Source organism: Crinia signifera, chromosome 1, assembly GCF_055691185.1.
Source record: "Crinia signifera chromosome 1, ASM5569118v1, whole genome shotgun sequence".
NCBI lineage: Eukaryota > Metazoa > Chordata > Amphibia > Anura > Myobatrachidae > Crinia > Crinia signifera.
In genome coordinates this window covers 123,327,087-123,344,544 of record NC_139217.1, presented here as the reverse complement: position 1 = coordinate 123,344,544, position 17,458 = coordinate 123,327,087, and the positions used below count along the sequence as shown (strand labels likewise).

The following is a 17,458-nucleotide window of genomic DNA, read 5'->3' as shown; positions in this document are numbered from 1 at the left end:
TCTGAATACAATAAAAAAAGTTTTATAGCGATTTGAATAGTGCAAGAGATATTAATATAGATACATAAACCACAAAAATATAATACAATATAGCTGCCTATGTGAATAAGTAATAGCTACATATTATGTCACCGCAAAAGTCATACACTGTCTTATGGGGGTGACACAGGGCTGGGCAGAACCCTCTGTCTCCCCACACCACCCACTGTAGGTGCCATCTCTGCTTCCTACCACAAGAGACCTGTGATGTGGCGGAAGTGTGAGCAGGAGGGACAGGAAATAATGTGTAACAAGGAAGGGGAGGGCTGCAGACTCTCACAGCAGGCAGACAGCAGCAGCACAGTCTATGGGAGCCAGTTCGCTGGTGAAGGGACACAAGCAGCAGGAGGATGAACAGTAACCGCAGGCTGCTCATTGATGTAGGTAACTCGGCTGAGCCTGTGCTGTACCACTGGCGTGCCGGCTGTGTGCTCGGTGATATTCACCACTCATCTGTGTTGTTGCCGGTGCAGTAACGTTATGCTCTAGTCTTGTCTAGCACATCGCTTATAATACGGGGGTCTGGCCGGTGAGGGTGGGCATCAGCTGCATTCCCGTGCTCTATCCGCTGCACTCCATCCCTCGTGGTGGTCATGTTGTTGTGTGTGTGCGGGTCACGTGGCTGTCATATGACCGCTGCCTAGCACTGACAGTGCTGTGTGTACTACAGTGACCCTGCTGTGCGTGCTGTGTGTAATACAGTGACCCTGCTGTGCTGTGTGCGGGGGCGGGGGGGGCAATATTGTATTGGCTCAAATACCACATTTGATACAGTTTGGGTTTATGTTCATGATTATTAGGTACTTTCTCATCTTTGCGGCCACCGCCTACGCTACGTAACTTACGTAGCACCATTGTCCGCATGACTTTACTAAAGGTAATAGATAGTGGCATGGACACAGGAGGGTGGGATACTTCCTTGCCAAAAATCCTTACGTAGTAGCTAAAGTAACTGGTGTAACGGTGCCAGTGCCGAATTTCACGTGAGGCACGTGCCTAGGGGCGGCACATGTTTGGGGATGGCACTTGGATGCTTCTGTTGGTGCTGTCAGCCTGAAATGTAACTGCACAATATTCACTATACTGTTCCATATTCCAACTTGTATAGAGTGTACATGGATAGGTCATGCAGATACTGTCCTACCTACTTATTCTATTCTATCAAATGAGGGCTTATAAATAATCAATAAATACAATACAATTAGGCAGGGGGGCGGCCATTATTGTTGTGCCTACAGGTGCCCTCACTCCTAAATCCGCCCCTGAACGGTACCGCCCCCTGTTATCTGAAGGTGAAGTAAAATTTGGAATATTGTCAATGACTGCATGTAGGGGCCAGTTTACAGCAATGAACCATTGTTACTAATATCGTTAGGCGTTTAAGAGCTAGATCATACGTCCGATGCCTCTACCGATATCGGCGGTGCTGCGAATCACATACTGGGTACCCAACTTTAGCCCATCATGAATACACACTGTTATGTATACCCTGCATGACTTATTTTGAAGTGCCATGATCTGCAGCAATGGAGTATGAGTGATGTGGCAATCCATTTTGTCCAGCCCTCCACTGCTGTGGGGTAATCACGTAGCTCTGCACAACATGGGAGAGAGGGCAAAGTGTATGTTTAAGCATAGCCTGCTGTGTTATCATCCTCTGTAAACAGACTTCGAATAACATTCACATATAGAACCAGCCGCAGTGCACACAGTGATCCACATTTCTCTTTAGGATTTAAATGTCACAAACCTTTTACCTGTGACCCCAATACCATCTTTATTTAGGTTACTGTATAAATGGTAGACCATGTCTCATTGTATTCGCCATGCTTTGGGCACGGTGCCTTGCTGCGCTTGGCACACTATTATATTTCCACTTGGATAGTAAAGTATAAAAAAAAATACCTTTTTTAAAAAGAAAAGAAAAACTCATGTTGACAATAAGCTTGTGTTGACACCTTGTTAATGTCGACCATGTCAAGCTGTCAACTTAGTCACTGTCGACCCAGTGACTGTATACCCTTTATTTAAAGTGGGGAAAAATGTCCCTGTGAATTCATCCAACCATTTGTATTCCTATTACTGACTAGGTTATGTTGTGCATTTTACTATGCATATTATTATTGAGTTTATTAATAATCATTTCATTTATATAAAGCTTTTCTCCCGCTGGGTTTAACAAAATGACAACTTATGCTGAATCAGGCACATGAACAGGCCATAACCATCAAAAGAAATCCGGCCCATTTATATTTTGTTTTGTAATAATTGTCATGAGGATCTGTGCCACTCAGCCGTATGTACCCCCCTGTCTCGTACACTGCATAGCTACCTATAACTGTATTGTATCTGCTTGTATTGGCTGCTGCAACGACCAGTGGTGCCACTGATGGCTGCCTAGGGGCTGTGCTGCCCAGAAAATATATGTTCCTTGCATCTATAATCCCCAGGGTACATCTAGCGTACACCTGTATGTGTTATGTATATCTGTACTGTCACTGTTTAACTGTTACCTAAACAGCTGGTGCACAGCAATTCAAATTCCAAGTATACCTGGCCAATAAAGCTGATTCTGATGCAGCATAGCTTTCTGATTTAGCTAAATGATAAAATCTGGTTTAGATGCATGTATAAAAAAAAGCAATGGGACAGGTTTATTTACCTGGCAATGTTCTATCTCCATATTGGAACTTACTCTCACTGCCATTCCCTTAGCCCTGCTCATGTCTACTGCGTTTCACATCTCCACTGTTATCTATAAGAGAATGGGTCATTAGTTCAACCAAACAATGGTCGACATTCATAAGGTCAACCACTGAAGGTAGACAAGTCTTTGGGTGACACATGAAAAAGGTTGACATGGCTTTAGGTTATTATACTAGATTTATATCAGTCCGCACATAATCAAGAACACTATCGATATCGGTTAGAAAAAGTCCAACATTGATCACATCCTGGGATGTATTATCTACTAATCCCAGGGTTGGTGGAGCTCCCAGAACAAGTTCAGGAAAACTAAGTTAAAGGTGGACCTTGCACAGGGGTGCAAGAAAAGACCGTACTTGTTCCCTAGTACGGCGCCACCGATTTACATTGTATGGCATCGGGTCTGTGAAATCGGTCGCATCGATGCAATGCGATTAGACCCGATTTTTAATTGTACAGCCACCCTGATGGCTGATTCCTATGTTAAATGCCCCCCTGCCCCCAGACCCGATGGGTAATTACTATGTCAAATGCCCCCCTATTGTTAACTCCAAGCCACGATCAACGCCAACCCGAAGCATGGCGAGGGGCGGCGGTACGCGTCCTCCGACCTTTTCATACCCCCACTATCCATGTCGGCGTGGAGTTGATTTTATATAGTGTGGCGAGCCACCGAGCCTGAAGCGTGGCGAGCGCACGCACATTACTTCACATGTATTCCGCGTCTGCTTTCTTCCATACATTTTTCATTTTTGTCTCCCTTTGTTTTACAGAAAAAGTAATAATCCTGTTTCATTAATTCAGCAGGCTGAAACTAATTTTGTGATACAGTAGATACAATTCTTAATGTTGAGCTATTTATTTGGAATTAAATGCAACAGTATCCACATACTCTACACCTCCTAGTTTGGTTACTTTGTTCTGATGAAAAAGATGCAACACTGTCAAGAATTGTATCTATAACAAATTTAGTTTCAGCCTGCTGAATTAATGAAAAAGGATTATTACTTTTTCTGTAAAACATAAAGTGAGACAAAAAAGCAGGGATGACCCGGGATATCTGCAGAAATGCTTCATATTATGCTGTATGAGAAATAAAAGCCAGATCGGTCATAAATAGTATTCATAAATTTTTTTGCAAACTGGGAGGTATTGACCGAAGAAGCAATATCATTAAATACGATATGTGATGTTGCAGAATTAAATACGATGAATGACATATCGATAAGATGTATCAAATTAAATTCTATGTCACTTCATACTGTATGAACTGGGGTACTAGAGGGGAGACTAAAACTCATGATGTACAGTGGATGCATTATTCTATTGGGAATTGAAGTATTTGTACGAAGAAACCCTCTTTTGAATTGTATTACAATTTTAATTGAATTCTCACTTTGAGTGATTAAAATCACCATTCCTTTTATTTAAGGCATATTTATAAAAGTTACTTTGTAAATGTAATAACTATACAAATCATTTATAAAGACTGCCCCAGAAAATACATCATCATTCTTTTCTTGCATCCATGTGCAAGGTCCCCCTTTAACATGGCTATAGGTTAATAAGGTCATTAGGTTGACACAAGCATTAGGGAAACATTGGATAGGTCGACACTCAAAAGTTCGACATGGGGTTTTCACTTTTTTTTGTCCTGAATATTGACACAGTTGACATGGCCACTGTATAGGTGCCTCGCTACACTTGCCACACTATTCTACTCTCCCTCCATGCCCGAGTGGATGATTGGGCATGAAATACCGCCCGTCGGCTCAAAAAAAAAAAAGTGTAAAGCTAATGTTGACATTTTGACTGTCTACCTAATGCTTGTCATCCTAATGACCCTGTCGACCTAAAGCCATGTTGACCTTTTTCATGTGTTGACCTAATGATTTTATAGCATCTGTATGATCTGTCTAACTCTTGTGGAGAACTGTCTTATGCTGAGTACGCAATAGATGATGATTAAATTAATTTGCCAATTACTACATGTCCTACGATAAATTTGTAAAATTGCTAATACCCCTTTCACACCAGACAAAATTCCCACTAGTGCTGGTTTGTAAGCTTCCCCGGCCAAAGTCCGGGGAAAATTTGCCAGGATTTCAACCCTGCTAGGGAACAGGGTTGTTCCCTGGGTCCTGGTAGGTGGGAAAGGGGTAGGGGTGCCTACTCAGGTTGCCGGTCCTCAGTGCGTGCAGTCAGGCCGGGGATCCACACGGGCAACGGGCGCAGACAGGTGGCGGAGGAAGAGGACGCAGCTCTCTGATTCCTTCACTACAGCCGGAGAGTGTCATCTGTGCCCGCCGTCCGTGTGGATACTTGGCCTGATTGCACACACCAAGGACCGGCAACCTGGGGTGAGTATCCTCCACCGCCTCCTCCCCACACCAGAAAATGCAGGGACTTTTGTGGTGTGAAAGGGGCCAACCCAGGAATGCCCCGGCAGCATCCCTGGGCTGTATTTCTGGGTGGGTCCCTGCATTTTCTGGTGTGAAAGGGGTATTAGACGATGTGTAATGAACACTACATAGGGGGGGGACGACAACAGGACCCGGCGGTATTGGCGGCATCAGCAAGTGCATACATATTTGCCAATGCCGAATGCAGCATCACCCTGCTGTCACTTGTTGCTGCCAGTGCCGGCAATGCGAAAGGGCTCACTTCCCCCATCCCACAATGTCAGGATTGGGTACACATCATCTAGTGTGTACCCAGCATTACACTTCAATGACAATAACCAATCCAGGCATGTGGAAGGTGCATAGGTTCTGGAATAAAAGTTATTTTCTTCAGAATCGTGGTTTTGCTATCCTGTAGGAGGGAAAAATATTTTAGTCTTAATTACAAAAAGTCTCTTAATTACCAGGTGCAATGAGTCCTGTGTACAAGCAGTCTTCTCATGTACTCCAAATATGCAATGATCGGTGTCCTTTTAATATTATGTAATTCCTGTAGATATACAGTCAGGTCCATAAATATTGGGACATTGACACAATTCTTATATTTTGGGCTCTATACACCAGCACAATGTATTTGAAATGAACCAAACAATATTTGCTTTAACTGCAGATTTTCAGCTTTAATTTACGGGTACTTACATCCAAATCAGGTGAACGGTGTAGGAATTACAATGGTTTCAATATGTGCCTCACACTTTTTAAAGGACCAAAAGTAATGGGACAAACTAAACAATCCTAAATCAAACTTTCACTATTTAATACTTTGGAGTCAATTGCAGCCTGAAGTCTGATACGCATAGACATCACCAGACGCTGGGTTTCATCCCAGGTGATGCTCTGCCAGGCCTCTACTGCAAATGTATCCAGTTCCTGCTTGTTCTTAGGGGATTTTCCCTTCAGTTTTGTCTTCAAGTGAAATGCATGCTCAATCGGATTCAGGTCAGGCCATTGCAGAACATTCCAATTATTTGCCTTAAAAATACTTTTTGGAGTCTGGACAAGGAACACAAAATAAATAAATTCTTTACAATATGGGAGAGCTATATCGCCACATTGTCGGTGGATATGAGACAACAAATCCACCAAAGCTTACAGAACACATCTTGGTATCTACTACGCCTAGTGGCTAATGACCCTCCCATTACATTTGATGAGATAACAATATGATCTCACCATTTAAAAACTGGGCCGCGGGGTGGGGGGAGTTATGGGATAAGAGAGAGTCACAATTTAATATGTATTCTTTATTATTCACTGCATTATTAATATTTCACTGCAATATCTTCTTTACTATATTTCTACCATAGACGCAAGTTGATATGGTACAATAACGGATCCTATCTTTACCGTCACATATATTATACAGGTTGAGTATCCCGTATCCGTATATCCCTTATCCGTATTATTCCAAAAACCGTGGGTTTTGGAGTGATTTTTTATTTTATTTTTTAATGATTGATTGATATGCTCCACCAACCTCTCTCTGCGCTGCCTCTTCCCGCCCGCCCACGAAGACGTGCACTGCAGTCACGAGATGTCCAGCAGCTGGGGTCAGCAGGACAGGACACACTATGGTGAGAAGTCAGCACGGAGTCCTGGTGAGTGTGCTGCAGCCATCCTGACACTGTCCTATGCAGGGGGTGCGGACACAGACACCCGGCCACTGATGGTAACGGGGGGACAGTACTGACTGTCACCCGCTGATTGTAACCAGGGAGGGGGGTGCGGGCAGACGCCCGGCGGCATAGACTTATAGTAACGGGGGGAGGGGGGGTGCGGGCTAATGCCCGGCGCTGCTCTCTGTATCTGGGAGGGGGGGGGGGTGCGGGCAGACACCCGGCGGCATAGACTTATAGTAACGGGAGGAGGGGGGGTGCGGCTAATGCCCGGCGCTGCTCTCTGTATGAGGGGGGGTGCGGGCCAGGGGCGGGCTGGGCCGGGGGGCAGGGTGCCATGTGCACCCCGGGCCGCTTAGCCAGTCACTGGCTGCGGGCCACGCTGGTCACCATCCACCTCCTCCAGGCACAGGCAGCCCTCCTGCGCTGGCCGCGGCTTCCAGAACACGGCAGCGGCTACAGGAAAATGGCCGCCGGCCCCCTGCACTGAGGACATGTCCTCAGTGCAGGAGGCCGGCGGACATCTTCCTGTCGCTGCGGCCGTGCTCTGGAAGCCGCGGCCTGGAGGAGGTGGATAGTGATCCAGCGCAGCCAGCAGCCAGTGACTGGCTAAGCGGCCCGGGGGAGCAGGAGGGCTGTCTGTCCCAGACCCCCCAGCCCAGCAACAATGGTGAGTTGCTGGTGGGGTCATGTGTGTCGTCTCTGGCGCTGGTGGGGTCATGTGTGTCGTCTCTGGCACTGTGGGGTCATGTGTGTCGTCTCTGGCACTGTGGGGTCATGTGTGTCGTCTCTGGCACTGTGGGGGCATGTGTGTCGTCTCTGGCACTGTGGGGGCATCTCTGGCACTGTGGGGGCATGTGTGTCGCCCCCTGGCACTGTGGGGGCATCTCTGGCACTGTGGGGGCATCTCTGGCACTGTGGGGGCATATGTGTATCTGTCACTGTGGGGGCATATCTGGCACTGTGGGGCATATGTGTCTCTGGCACTGTGGGGGCATATCTGGCACTGTGGGGGCATATGTGTATCTGGCACTGTGGGGGCATAATATGTTTATCTTGCACTGTGGGGGCATATTATGTGTCTCTGGCACTGTGGGGGCATATGTGTCTCTGGCACTGTGGGGGCATATCTGGCACTGTGGGGGCATATGTGTATCTGGCACTGTGGGGGCATAATATGTTTATCTTGCACTGTGGGGGCATATTATGTGTCTCTGGCACTGTGGGGCATATGTGTCTCTGGCACTGTGGGGGCATATCTGGCACTGTGGGGGCATATGTGTATCTGGCACTGTGGGGGCATAATATGTTTATCTTGCACTGTGGGGGCATATTATGTGTCTCTGGCACTGTGGGGCATATGTGTCTCTGGCACTGTGGGGGCATATCTGGCACTGTGGGGGCATATCTGGCACTGTGGGGGCATATGTGTATCTGGCACTGTGGGGGCATAATATGTTTATCTTGCACTGTGGGGGCATATTATGTGTCTCTGGCACTGTGGGGGCATATGTGTCTCTGGCACTGTGGGGGCATATCTGGCACTGTGGGGGCATATGTGTGTCTGGCACTGTGGGGGCATATGTGTCTCTGGCACTGTGGGGGCATATGTGTCTCTGGCACTGTGGGGGCATATGTGTATTTGGCACTGTGGCGGAATATCTGGCACTGTGGGGGCAAATCTGGCACTGTGGACATCACATTGTGTGGTGTAATGGGCATCATGGTATGGGGCGTAATGGGCATTACGGTGTGGGAGCATTGGGTAAATGCCATCACAGTATGGGGTGCATCAAGGTGTGCGGCATAATGTGTAATTAGCATCACAATGTGCAATCTGCAGGTACACAATACAATCAAGGTACAGGCCACACGCCTAATTTTTCTGCGCGCCACCGGCGCGCACAAGCATTCAGCTTTCCAGAATGATGGGGGGACTTTCCAGAATGATGGGGGGTATGGGCCAGTGCTCTGGACATGCCCCCTAGGCTAAAAGTTGCCAGCCAGACCCTGGTGCAGGCAGACGCCCGGCGGCATAGACTGATAGTAACGGGGGAGGGGGGGGTGCGGGCTAATGCCCGGCGCTGCTCTCTGTATCTGGGAGGGGGGGGGGGTGCGGGCAGACGCCCGGCGGCATAGACTAATAGTAACGGGGGGAGGGCGGGTGCGGGCTAATGCCCGGCGCTGCTCTCTGTATCTGGGAGGGGGGGGTGCGGGCAGACGCCCGGCGGCATAGACTAATAGTAACGGGGGGAGGGCGGGTGCGGGCTAATGCCCGGCGCTGCTCTCTGAATCTGGGAGAGGGGGGGGGGTGCGGGCAGACGCCTGACGGCATAGACTGATAGTAACAGGGGGAGGGGGGGTACGGGCTAATGCCTGGCGGCTCTCTGTATCTGGGGGGGGGGGGGGAGAGGGTGTGGGCAGACGCGCAGATGATTGATTGATGCGCTCAGCCAACCTCTCTCCGCGCTGCCTCATCCCGCCCGCCCAGGAAGAAATGCAGTTATGAGTGACAGCTTCAAGTCACAAGTCAAGTCAGCACCCCCCTCCCCCGCAGGCCTGGTTGAGTGTGCTGCAGATGGCCGGAGGTAGATTGCATTGTAGGGGAGTGCAGCATGGCTAGAGGGTAAACCGGAGCACAGTGTGGCATTAGGATGAAGTACAGTGTGGGAAATGCACAGTGCGTGATGGTTGTGATATGCACGTTGTCTGGGATGGGGGGTGGTATGCACAGTGTGGGGGGTGGGGCTGGCATGCACATTGTGGGGATGGGGGGGTATGCATAGTGTGGGGGATGGGGGTGATATACACAGTGTGGGGGATGGGGGTGGTATTCACAATGTGGGGGGTGGAGGTGGTATGCCGGCATCTTTTATTTTATTTTTTAAGTATGAGGGTGCCAATTTAAAGTTTTTAGGAGAGCACCAAACACCCTAGCACTAGCCCTGCGGAGAGGGATACAATTGTGGACTGGCACCTTCCTGCCCTACGGCTGCCCAGCATAGCTGGCACTGCCACCCTTATCCAGGCATAGATAGCAGTGCCACCTTACTGGTGTCCTTAGCTGCTGAAGTGCAAGCATTTCTGAAGCACAGTCCCCTATCTGTGTTGGTGCTAGCCATGCCATGTGCAGGAGCCTGGGCAATCATATACACAATGGCCCCAAGGCAGAACCCCCCCCCCATGTGTGCCACAAACTCTCAAGATGTGTGACAGTATAATACTTTGTCTGTGCGCGGGCTGTGTGTCCACTCATGGCCCTCCAGCTGTTGTGGAACTACATGTCTCAGCATGCCTTGCCACATTTTTAGCAATTCATTATATAAAATCTGTGGCAGGGCATGCTGGGATGTGTAGTTCCATAACAGCTGGAGGGCCATGAGTTTGACACCACTGACTTAAGGCCCCCATACATTATGCGATTTGGGCACGATTTGGATGAATCGGGCCGTGAAATCAGCCCAAATCGCAGTTGTAGACATCCCCTCCGATCCAATGCGCCGTCCCGTGCACATCGGATCGGGGTAGGGAGGTCGGACAGGCTGCACATAAGATTTGCTAAATCTTATGTGCAGCCCGGAGCCGTGCGGGGGATGTCAGCTGGCGGGGAATGCCAGGCAGGGGGAGGCTGCATAGGGAGCTGACAGCGGAGCAGGGCACCGCGCAGACAGAGAACGCTGTCACTGGCTGCCAGGCAGTGGTGACAGTGGGAGCCGGGCACTGTGCAGGGTGAGAACGCTGTCATTGGCTGCCAGGCAGCGGTGACAGCGGGAGCCGGGCACTGTGCCAATCAGCCAATCAATGGCTTCCTAGTCATCTCTATGGGTGTTTTTTTTTTTTCAAGTTATTCCTCCTGGGTCCCGGCCACCGCTGCCAGTCAGTCAGTGACTGTGACAGCGTTCTCACCCTGCTCAGTGCCCGGCTCCCGCTGTCACTGCTGCCTGGCAGCCAGTGACAGCGTTCTCACCCTGCACAGTGCCCGGCTCCCACTGTCACCGCTGTCTGGCAGCCAGTGACAGCGTTCTCTGTCAGCGCAGTGCCCGGTGCCCTGCTCCCCTGTCAGCTCCCTATGCAGCCTCCCCCTGCCTGGCTCTCTATTAGCTGGCATCCCCCGCCAGCTGACATCCCCTGCACGGCTCTGTCCTCCTGCAGCTCCCCGGGGACTGCATATGATAAATCCATGCGATTTATCATATGCAAACCTTGGCACATCAAGTGCCTAATCGTGTGCCCCCCTCCCGGGGAGCTGCAGGGGGAAATCAGGTCCGACTTGTCCCTAGGACAAGCCGGACTAATGTAAGGGGGCCCTTAGAGAATCTGCCAGTGCCTACAGAAAAGGGCTTTTATTACCCCCACCCCCCAGAAGCAGCACATACAATACAGGTTCAGTGGCCATAGGCTGGGCTTAGCTGTATAAGTGCCAGCATTCAAAGTGCATGTATGACACCATCCTTCACTTTATGAATATGCTTCCCCAGTTTAATTGATATTCATCTGCTGCTACTGGGGGGCATTATTTGTATCTGGCACCAATGGGGCATTTCTTGTAGTTGCCATTACTGGGAGTATTATTTGTCCAGTATCTGGCACTATTGGTGGCGTTATTTGTACAGCACTGTATCTGGCACTAATGGTGATGTTCATGCTCTACATTGCACTAAACAGTATTCTCTCTGGTAGCTTACTAAAGTCAAACTATCTCTGATTTAATTCACAGGTACCTGTACCAAGATAAATTGTTCTGTAGTGTATACACACTAGTGTTGAAAATGTCAAAAAGTCCTGCAGACAGTGTGATGGGGAAAAAAAGGAAGCGTCACTGTTTATCTATAGCCGATAAAGTCAAGCTGCTGCAGAAAATGGACAGTGGTGTCAGTGTGAAACGTCTTACAGAAGAGTTTTCTGTTGGAGCAACCACCATTTATGACCTGAAGAAACAGAAGGCTGAAATATTGAAGTTCTATACTGACAGTGATGAGCAGAAGTTGATGAATAACAGAAAAACAATGCATCAGGCTAAAATTTTAGATCTGGATCGTATATTGATGGAGTGGATCCGTCAGCGTCGCAGTGAAAATGTGCCTCTTACAGGAATGCTGATTATGAAACAAGCCAAATTTTTTCACAATGAACTTAACATTAAAGGCAATTGTGAATATACAATAGGCTGGTTGCAGAAATTCAAGAGAAGACATGGCATTAAATTTTTAAAGATTTGTGGTGATAAAGCATCTGCTGATCACAAAGCAGCAGAGAAATTCATTGAGGAGTTTGCTAAGATCATCGCAGATGAAAAACTCAAACCAGAACAAGTCTATAATGCTGATGAGACAGCACTGTTTTGGCGTTATTGCCCCAGAAAGACACTGAGTACCGCTGATGACACAGCTCCTACAGGAATTAAAGATGCCAAGGACGGAGTAACTGTGCTTGCATGTGCTAATGCAGCAGGCACACACAAGTGTAAACTTGTTGTAATAGGCAAAAGCTTGCATCCTCGCTGTTTTAAAGGAGTAAACGTCTTGCCAGCCCATTATTATGCTAACAGAAAGGCATGGGTCACCAGGGAAATCTTTTCCGATTGGTTCCACAAACATTTTGTACCAGAGGCTCGGGCTCACTGCAGGGAAGCTGGTTTGGATGAAAACTGCAAGATTCTGTTACTTCTTGACAACTGTTCTGCACATCCCTCAGCTGAACTTCTCATCAAAAATAACGTTTACACCATATATTTTCCTCCAAATGTGACTTCATTAATTCAGCCATGTGACCAGGGTATCCTTAGGTCTATGAAGAGCAAGTATAAAAACACTTTCTTGAACAACATGCTAGAAGCAGTTAACAGAGGCGTGGGTGTGCAAGGTTTTCAAAAGGCATTTACCATCAAGGATACCATATATGCTATTGTCAGTGCTTGGAACACAGTGTCCAAAGAGACAGTCATACATGCCTGGCACAACCTCTGGCCTGCAACTATGTTCAGTGGTGAAGATGATGAAGATGGTGACTTTGAAGGGTTCCATATTTCAAGTGAGCAAGCAATGGTGTCCGACCTCCTTGCATATGCAAGAAATATATCTTCTGAATCCATCAACAACCTGGAGGAAGCTGATATTGCAGAAGTTTTTGACATCGATAAAGAGGCTCCAGTTATCCATTCATTGACCGACTTTGAAATAGCTGAAATGGTTCGGAATGAAAGTGGTCATAATGACAGTGAAGATGAAGATGATGTTATTTTGGTTAACACTGAAAAAAAAGTGTCTATAGATGACATGGTGCAAATGTGTGATGGACTTATTAAAGGTCTAGAGCAGCGTGCATTCATAACAGAACAAGAAGTCATGTCAGTTTATAAAATCAAAGAGAAACTGTTAACCCAAAAACCATTATTATTGAAGCAGAAGACTCTGGAGGAAATGTTAGACAAATCTATCCAGCAGGATTCTTCTTCATCTCGATCAGATGCACTTTCTACGTCTTCAGCATCTTCTCATTTTAATATTATAATTTAAGACTTAAAGAGTGCTAATGTGCTACTTACAGATGTGTCCTTTTTTCCTGCCGGTGAGCCTCTCTTTCAAGGCATAAATGGTGCAGCATTGTGCAGAATGATGCGCTGCAAAGATATCAGAGGACACATCTATACTAATCCTGAGCATATTGTTTTCACTATACGGTGTACTTGTATTACAATGATGCAAAGTGTTTCCCATAGGCTTCTTTTGCAGGGCACCACACAAAGTTTGTTTCATGTTTCATGTTTTTGACAGCTTGTACATGCACAAATAAAAGATATTTGTGTGTATTTCATGTGTTTGGTGAAATACAACATAAAAGAATTGTATGTTCACACATGGGTCTCATCATCAAAATACAACATTAAAATATAAAATTATTCCGAAATACGGAATAATCCCTTATCCGAAATTCTTCTGGTCCCGAGCATTTCGGATACGGGATACTCAACCTGTATATCACTATTCCAATACTCAATTTGTCATTGTCAAACTTGTGGATGGTATACCATAATATCAAGTTTAAACACTTAATTATACCTATGCATATATCTTTGACATCAGTTCTGTTCCACTGAAATTATGAGGCTGTACAACCTGTATAAGTTGTATTTTATTGTCTAACTCACAGTGCCTCAATAAAAACATTTAAAAAAAAAATGCTTACTGCTTTTGCAGTATGCTTCGGGTCATTGTCCATCTGCACTGTGAAGCGCCTTCCAATAAGTTCTAAAGCACTTGACTGAACATAAGCACATAATATTGCCTGAAACACTTCAGAATTCATCCTGCTGCTTTTGTCAGCAGTCACATTATCAATAAATAAAAGGGAACCAGTTCCATTGGCAGCCATACATGTCCACACAATGACACTACCACCACCATGCATCACTGATGAGGTGGTATGTTTTGGATCATGAGCAGTTCCTTGGCCTTCTCCATACTCTTCTCTCCCCATCTCTCTGGTACAAGTTGATCTTTGTCTCATATGTCCATAGGATGTTGTTCCAGAACTGTAAAGGCTTTTTTAGATGTTGTTTTTCAAACTCTAATCTGTTTTTGAGGCTCACCAATGGTTTACATCTTGTGTTGAACCCTCCATATTTACTCTTGTGAAGTCTTCTCTTGTCATGTCACAGACTGTGTTTGAAAAATGTCAGGCAGGTGCTGATTGGCTGGCTGTTTATCACTCTTCATTTTATCACTTTTGAAGCTTAGAGAATCTGGCCCATTGAAAGTCTACAGCAGGGCTGGGCAACACCGGCCCTCCAGATGTTGATGAACTACACATCCCAGCATGCCTTGCATTAGTTTCAGCATGGCCACATAGCAAAACTAATGCAAAGCATCCTGGGATGTGTAGTTCACTAACATCTGGAGGGCCGGTGTTGCCCAGCCCTGGTCTATAGCAACAGATTCCAAATGCAAATGTCACACCTGGAATCAACTCCAGATCTTTGACCTGCTTAATTGATGATGATATAAAGAGGGAATAGCCCACACATGTCCATGAAATTGGTTTTGAGTCGATTGTCCCATTACTTTTGGTCCCTTAAAAAGTGGGAGGCACGTATAGAAACCATTGCAATTCCTACACCGTTCAGCTGATTGGGATGTAAATACCCTTAAATTAAAGCTGAAAGTCTGCAGTTAAAGCACATATTATTGGTTAATTTTAAATCCATTGTGGTGGTGTATAGAGCCCAAAATATGAGAATTGTGTCGGTCCCAATATTTATGGACCGGACTGTAGATATCTGAACTCTGGCATCGAATGGCTACCGAGCTTCCAACATCAAATCAAGTGATTCAATGGCTACCAGCTATCGATGCAAAACAAATTGATGGTTTAACCATCGATGGTTACAAAGTGTGCATGCAGAGAAGCAATTGGACCTTTGCGCATATAAGCTGAGCTGCGGGCACCACTTCCGGGGGTCCAGAGCTTATGATATTAACCATCAGAAAGTAGCATCCGATGGCTGGCAACCATCGAATACCCACAATTTGATGGAAAAATGACTCTCGTTGCATAGGGAACATCAGTGTTTGCTAGCCATTGTCCTGTTCTCGTGAGGTAAATGTCGATTAAAATAATCATCCTGATACAAGATGATGGACCAGACTGTGTCTAGTAAATTCTGTGTCCATGCCCTTGTTACAACACTTCTTAGTAGCGCGTGACAGGTTAAGCTTTTCAAAAATAAATAAATCTGTATCTATTTGTACAACCAAAGTACAAATTAAAGTTTTGTAAAACTCTTAAGAACATGTCTTTAAACATATGTTTAAATGCTGGTAAATGTGAGCTCTGGTTGCTGCCAGCTTGTTGTAATAGTTTACTAATTATAATGTAGCTATTGCTTCAGTAGTTAAACCTGGAGTGAAATGAATGCCTGTAACTTCTCCCAGAGGGCCCATTTGAATAAAGCAAAGCTTACTTTTTTCTTATTAAGGTGTGTGTGCTCCTATATGATTAATGCTTGGCTTTGCTGTATACTGAAAATGATGCACAGAAGCCCCTGTCAGCTCTTTTTTTAAACAATTGTTTATTAGGGATTTCCAAGATACAAACATGTAGATCAGTGCATATAATAAACATATATCCAAAGAAATAAGGATTAAAAAGGGTTGAGTTTACCTGAAGGGTAAAAAAGGGGCAGACTAGATGGGCCAAATGGTTCTTATCTGCCGTCAAATTCTATGTTTCTATGTTTCTATGAGGTATACATATATAATCAAAGAACAGTGATGTAGGCAAATCATATCTAAAGTTCTATAGAAAACGTGTACTGTTTAACATAACATACATTAACCTTGTTTCGAACAACAAGCACTCAAATAAAACACTTTTAAACATATTACACTGAGACAGGGGGCAACAGGGGAAACACATAAGGAAGTGATGAGGAGGGAAACAGATATCTACATAAAAAATAGACACACAGGATTCAGAAGCTGGTCTAGTAGTCCCTGTCAGCTCTTTAACGGCACTTTGTTGCCTATTTGGGACTCTTCTGATGAAAATGTCCACCAACACATTGCTACAGATCAGAAACTCGCAACTGTGGTCTTCAAGAACCAAAATCAAGTCATTTCTGTCTGTGGAAGCTGGGGGAAACTATTGATGGACCAACACACCAGACATGGCCTGCTGGTGGTACTTAACTCCTTGAGTGCCAACATCTCTGTGAGAGACAAATTATTTGCTATAAATGCCAGTATCGCTCACATTTGTTATATAAATTCAAATAAAAATGTTGTATAAAAAAGATATTTCCTATATAAGGTAAAAGTTACAGGTCATTATGATGAATAAAAATTTTTGCTTGGCAAGTTTTTAAACCTATTTTGACAAATCCACTTGGCACTCAAAGAGTAAAGGATTCTGCTTGGGGACCCCTTCTGTAGATGACTCTGTATTAGGTTTATTCATTAGACAAAGCTGTAGTATTGCATCATTTAGGCTGGATATTATGGTGATGCAGACAAGCCATGATGGTGTGTGTGTGGTATACTCATAGTGAGTGATAAAATGCAGCATGTACACAGAGATGCACAGTGTATATGGTACATTGCAGAGCAGAGGCGTAACTAGAACTTTGGGGGCCCCATAGCAAAATTTATAATGGGGCCCCCCCCGTGCCCGACCCCCCCCGACCCCATTACACATTATGCGACCCATGTATTCCAAAAAATACAGTAATAAATAGATTGCCCAGCTCACCAGATATATTAGTTGCTGCTGCTTCAGGAGTCCTCCCTCGGCTGCCCACACTGCAGTCAATGTCTGCAACAACAGCCAGATGATGGATCCAGATCAGATCCCTCGTGGCAGCCAGGCAGCATCAAGTGTGTCCGTCTTGCAGCATGGCCGGGCCCGGGGAGGGGCTAATACAAGCAGCAGTACTCGGAGGCGGAACAGAAGCTTGCCTGTGCTGGGCTGGCTGGGGGAGAAGCCAGGCAGAAGACACCGCTGTGCTGCTGCACTTTGACCCGCGAGATGATGACATCATCATCTCGCGAGTCTCTCCCAAACAGCAGGACATTGTGCGGCCGGGCCTGGGGCTAATACCAGCAGCGGTGGGTCAAAGTGCTTAGTGGCATCCTCTGCCTG

General features: G+C 46.1%; 1 protein-coding gene across 3 annotated transcripts in view; it reads left to right on the top strand.

Moving 5' to 3' along the window:
• Positions 1–246: 246 nt before the first annotated feature.
• TMEM192 (transmembrane protein 192) overlaps positions 247–17,458 on the top strand; it is a 64,246-nt gene continuing 47,034 nt past the window's right edge. For 2 of the 3 annotated variants that reach the window (XR_014470368.1, XM_083172874.1), the window contains exon 1: positions 269–419. Coding sequence is in view for 2 of the 3 variants with exons in the window: in XM_083172874.1 (XP_083029000.1) it covers positions 390–419 (30 nt within the window). In the remaining variant the exon portion in view is untranslated. Of the gene's footprint in view, positions 420–11,540; positions 14,563–17,458 lie in introns of those variants that run through there. The other variant, XM_083172864.1, reaches the window with a different exon arrangement.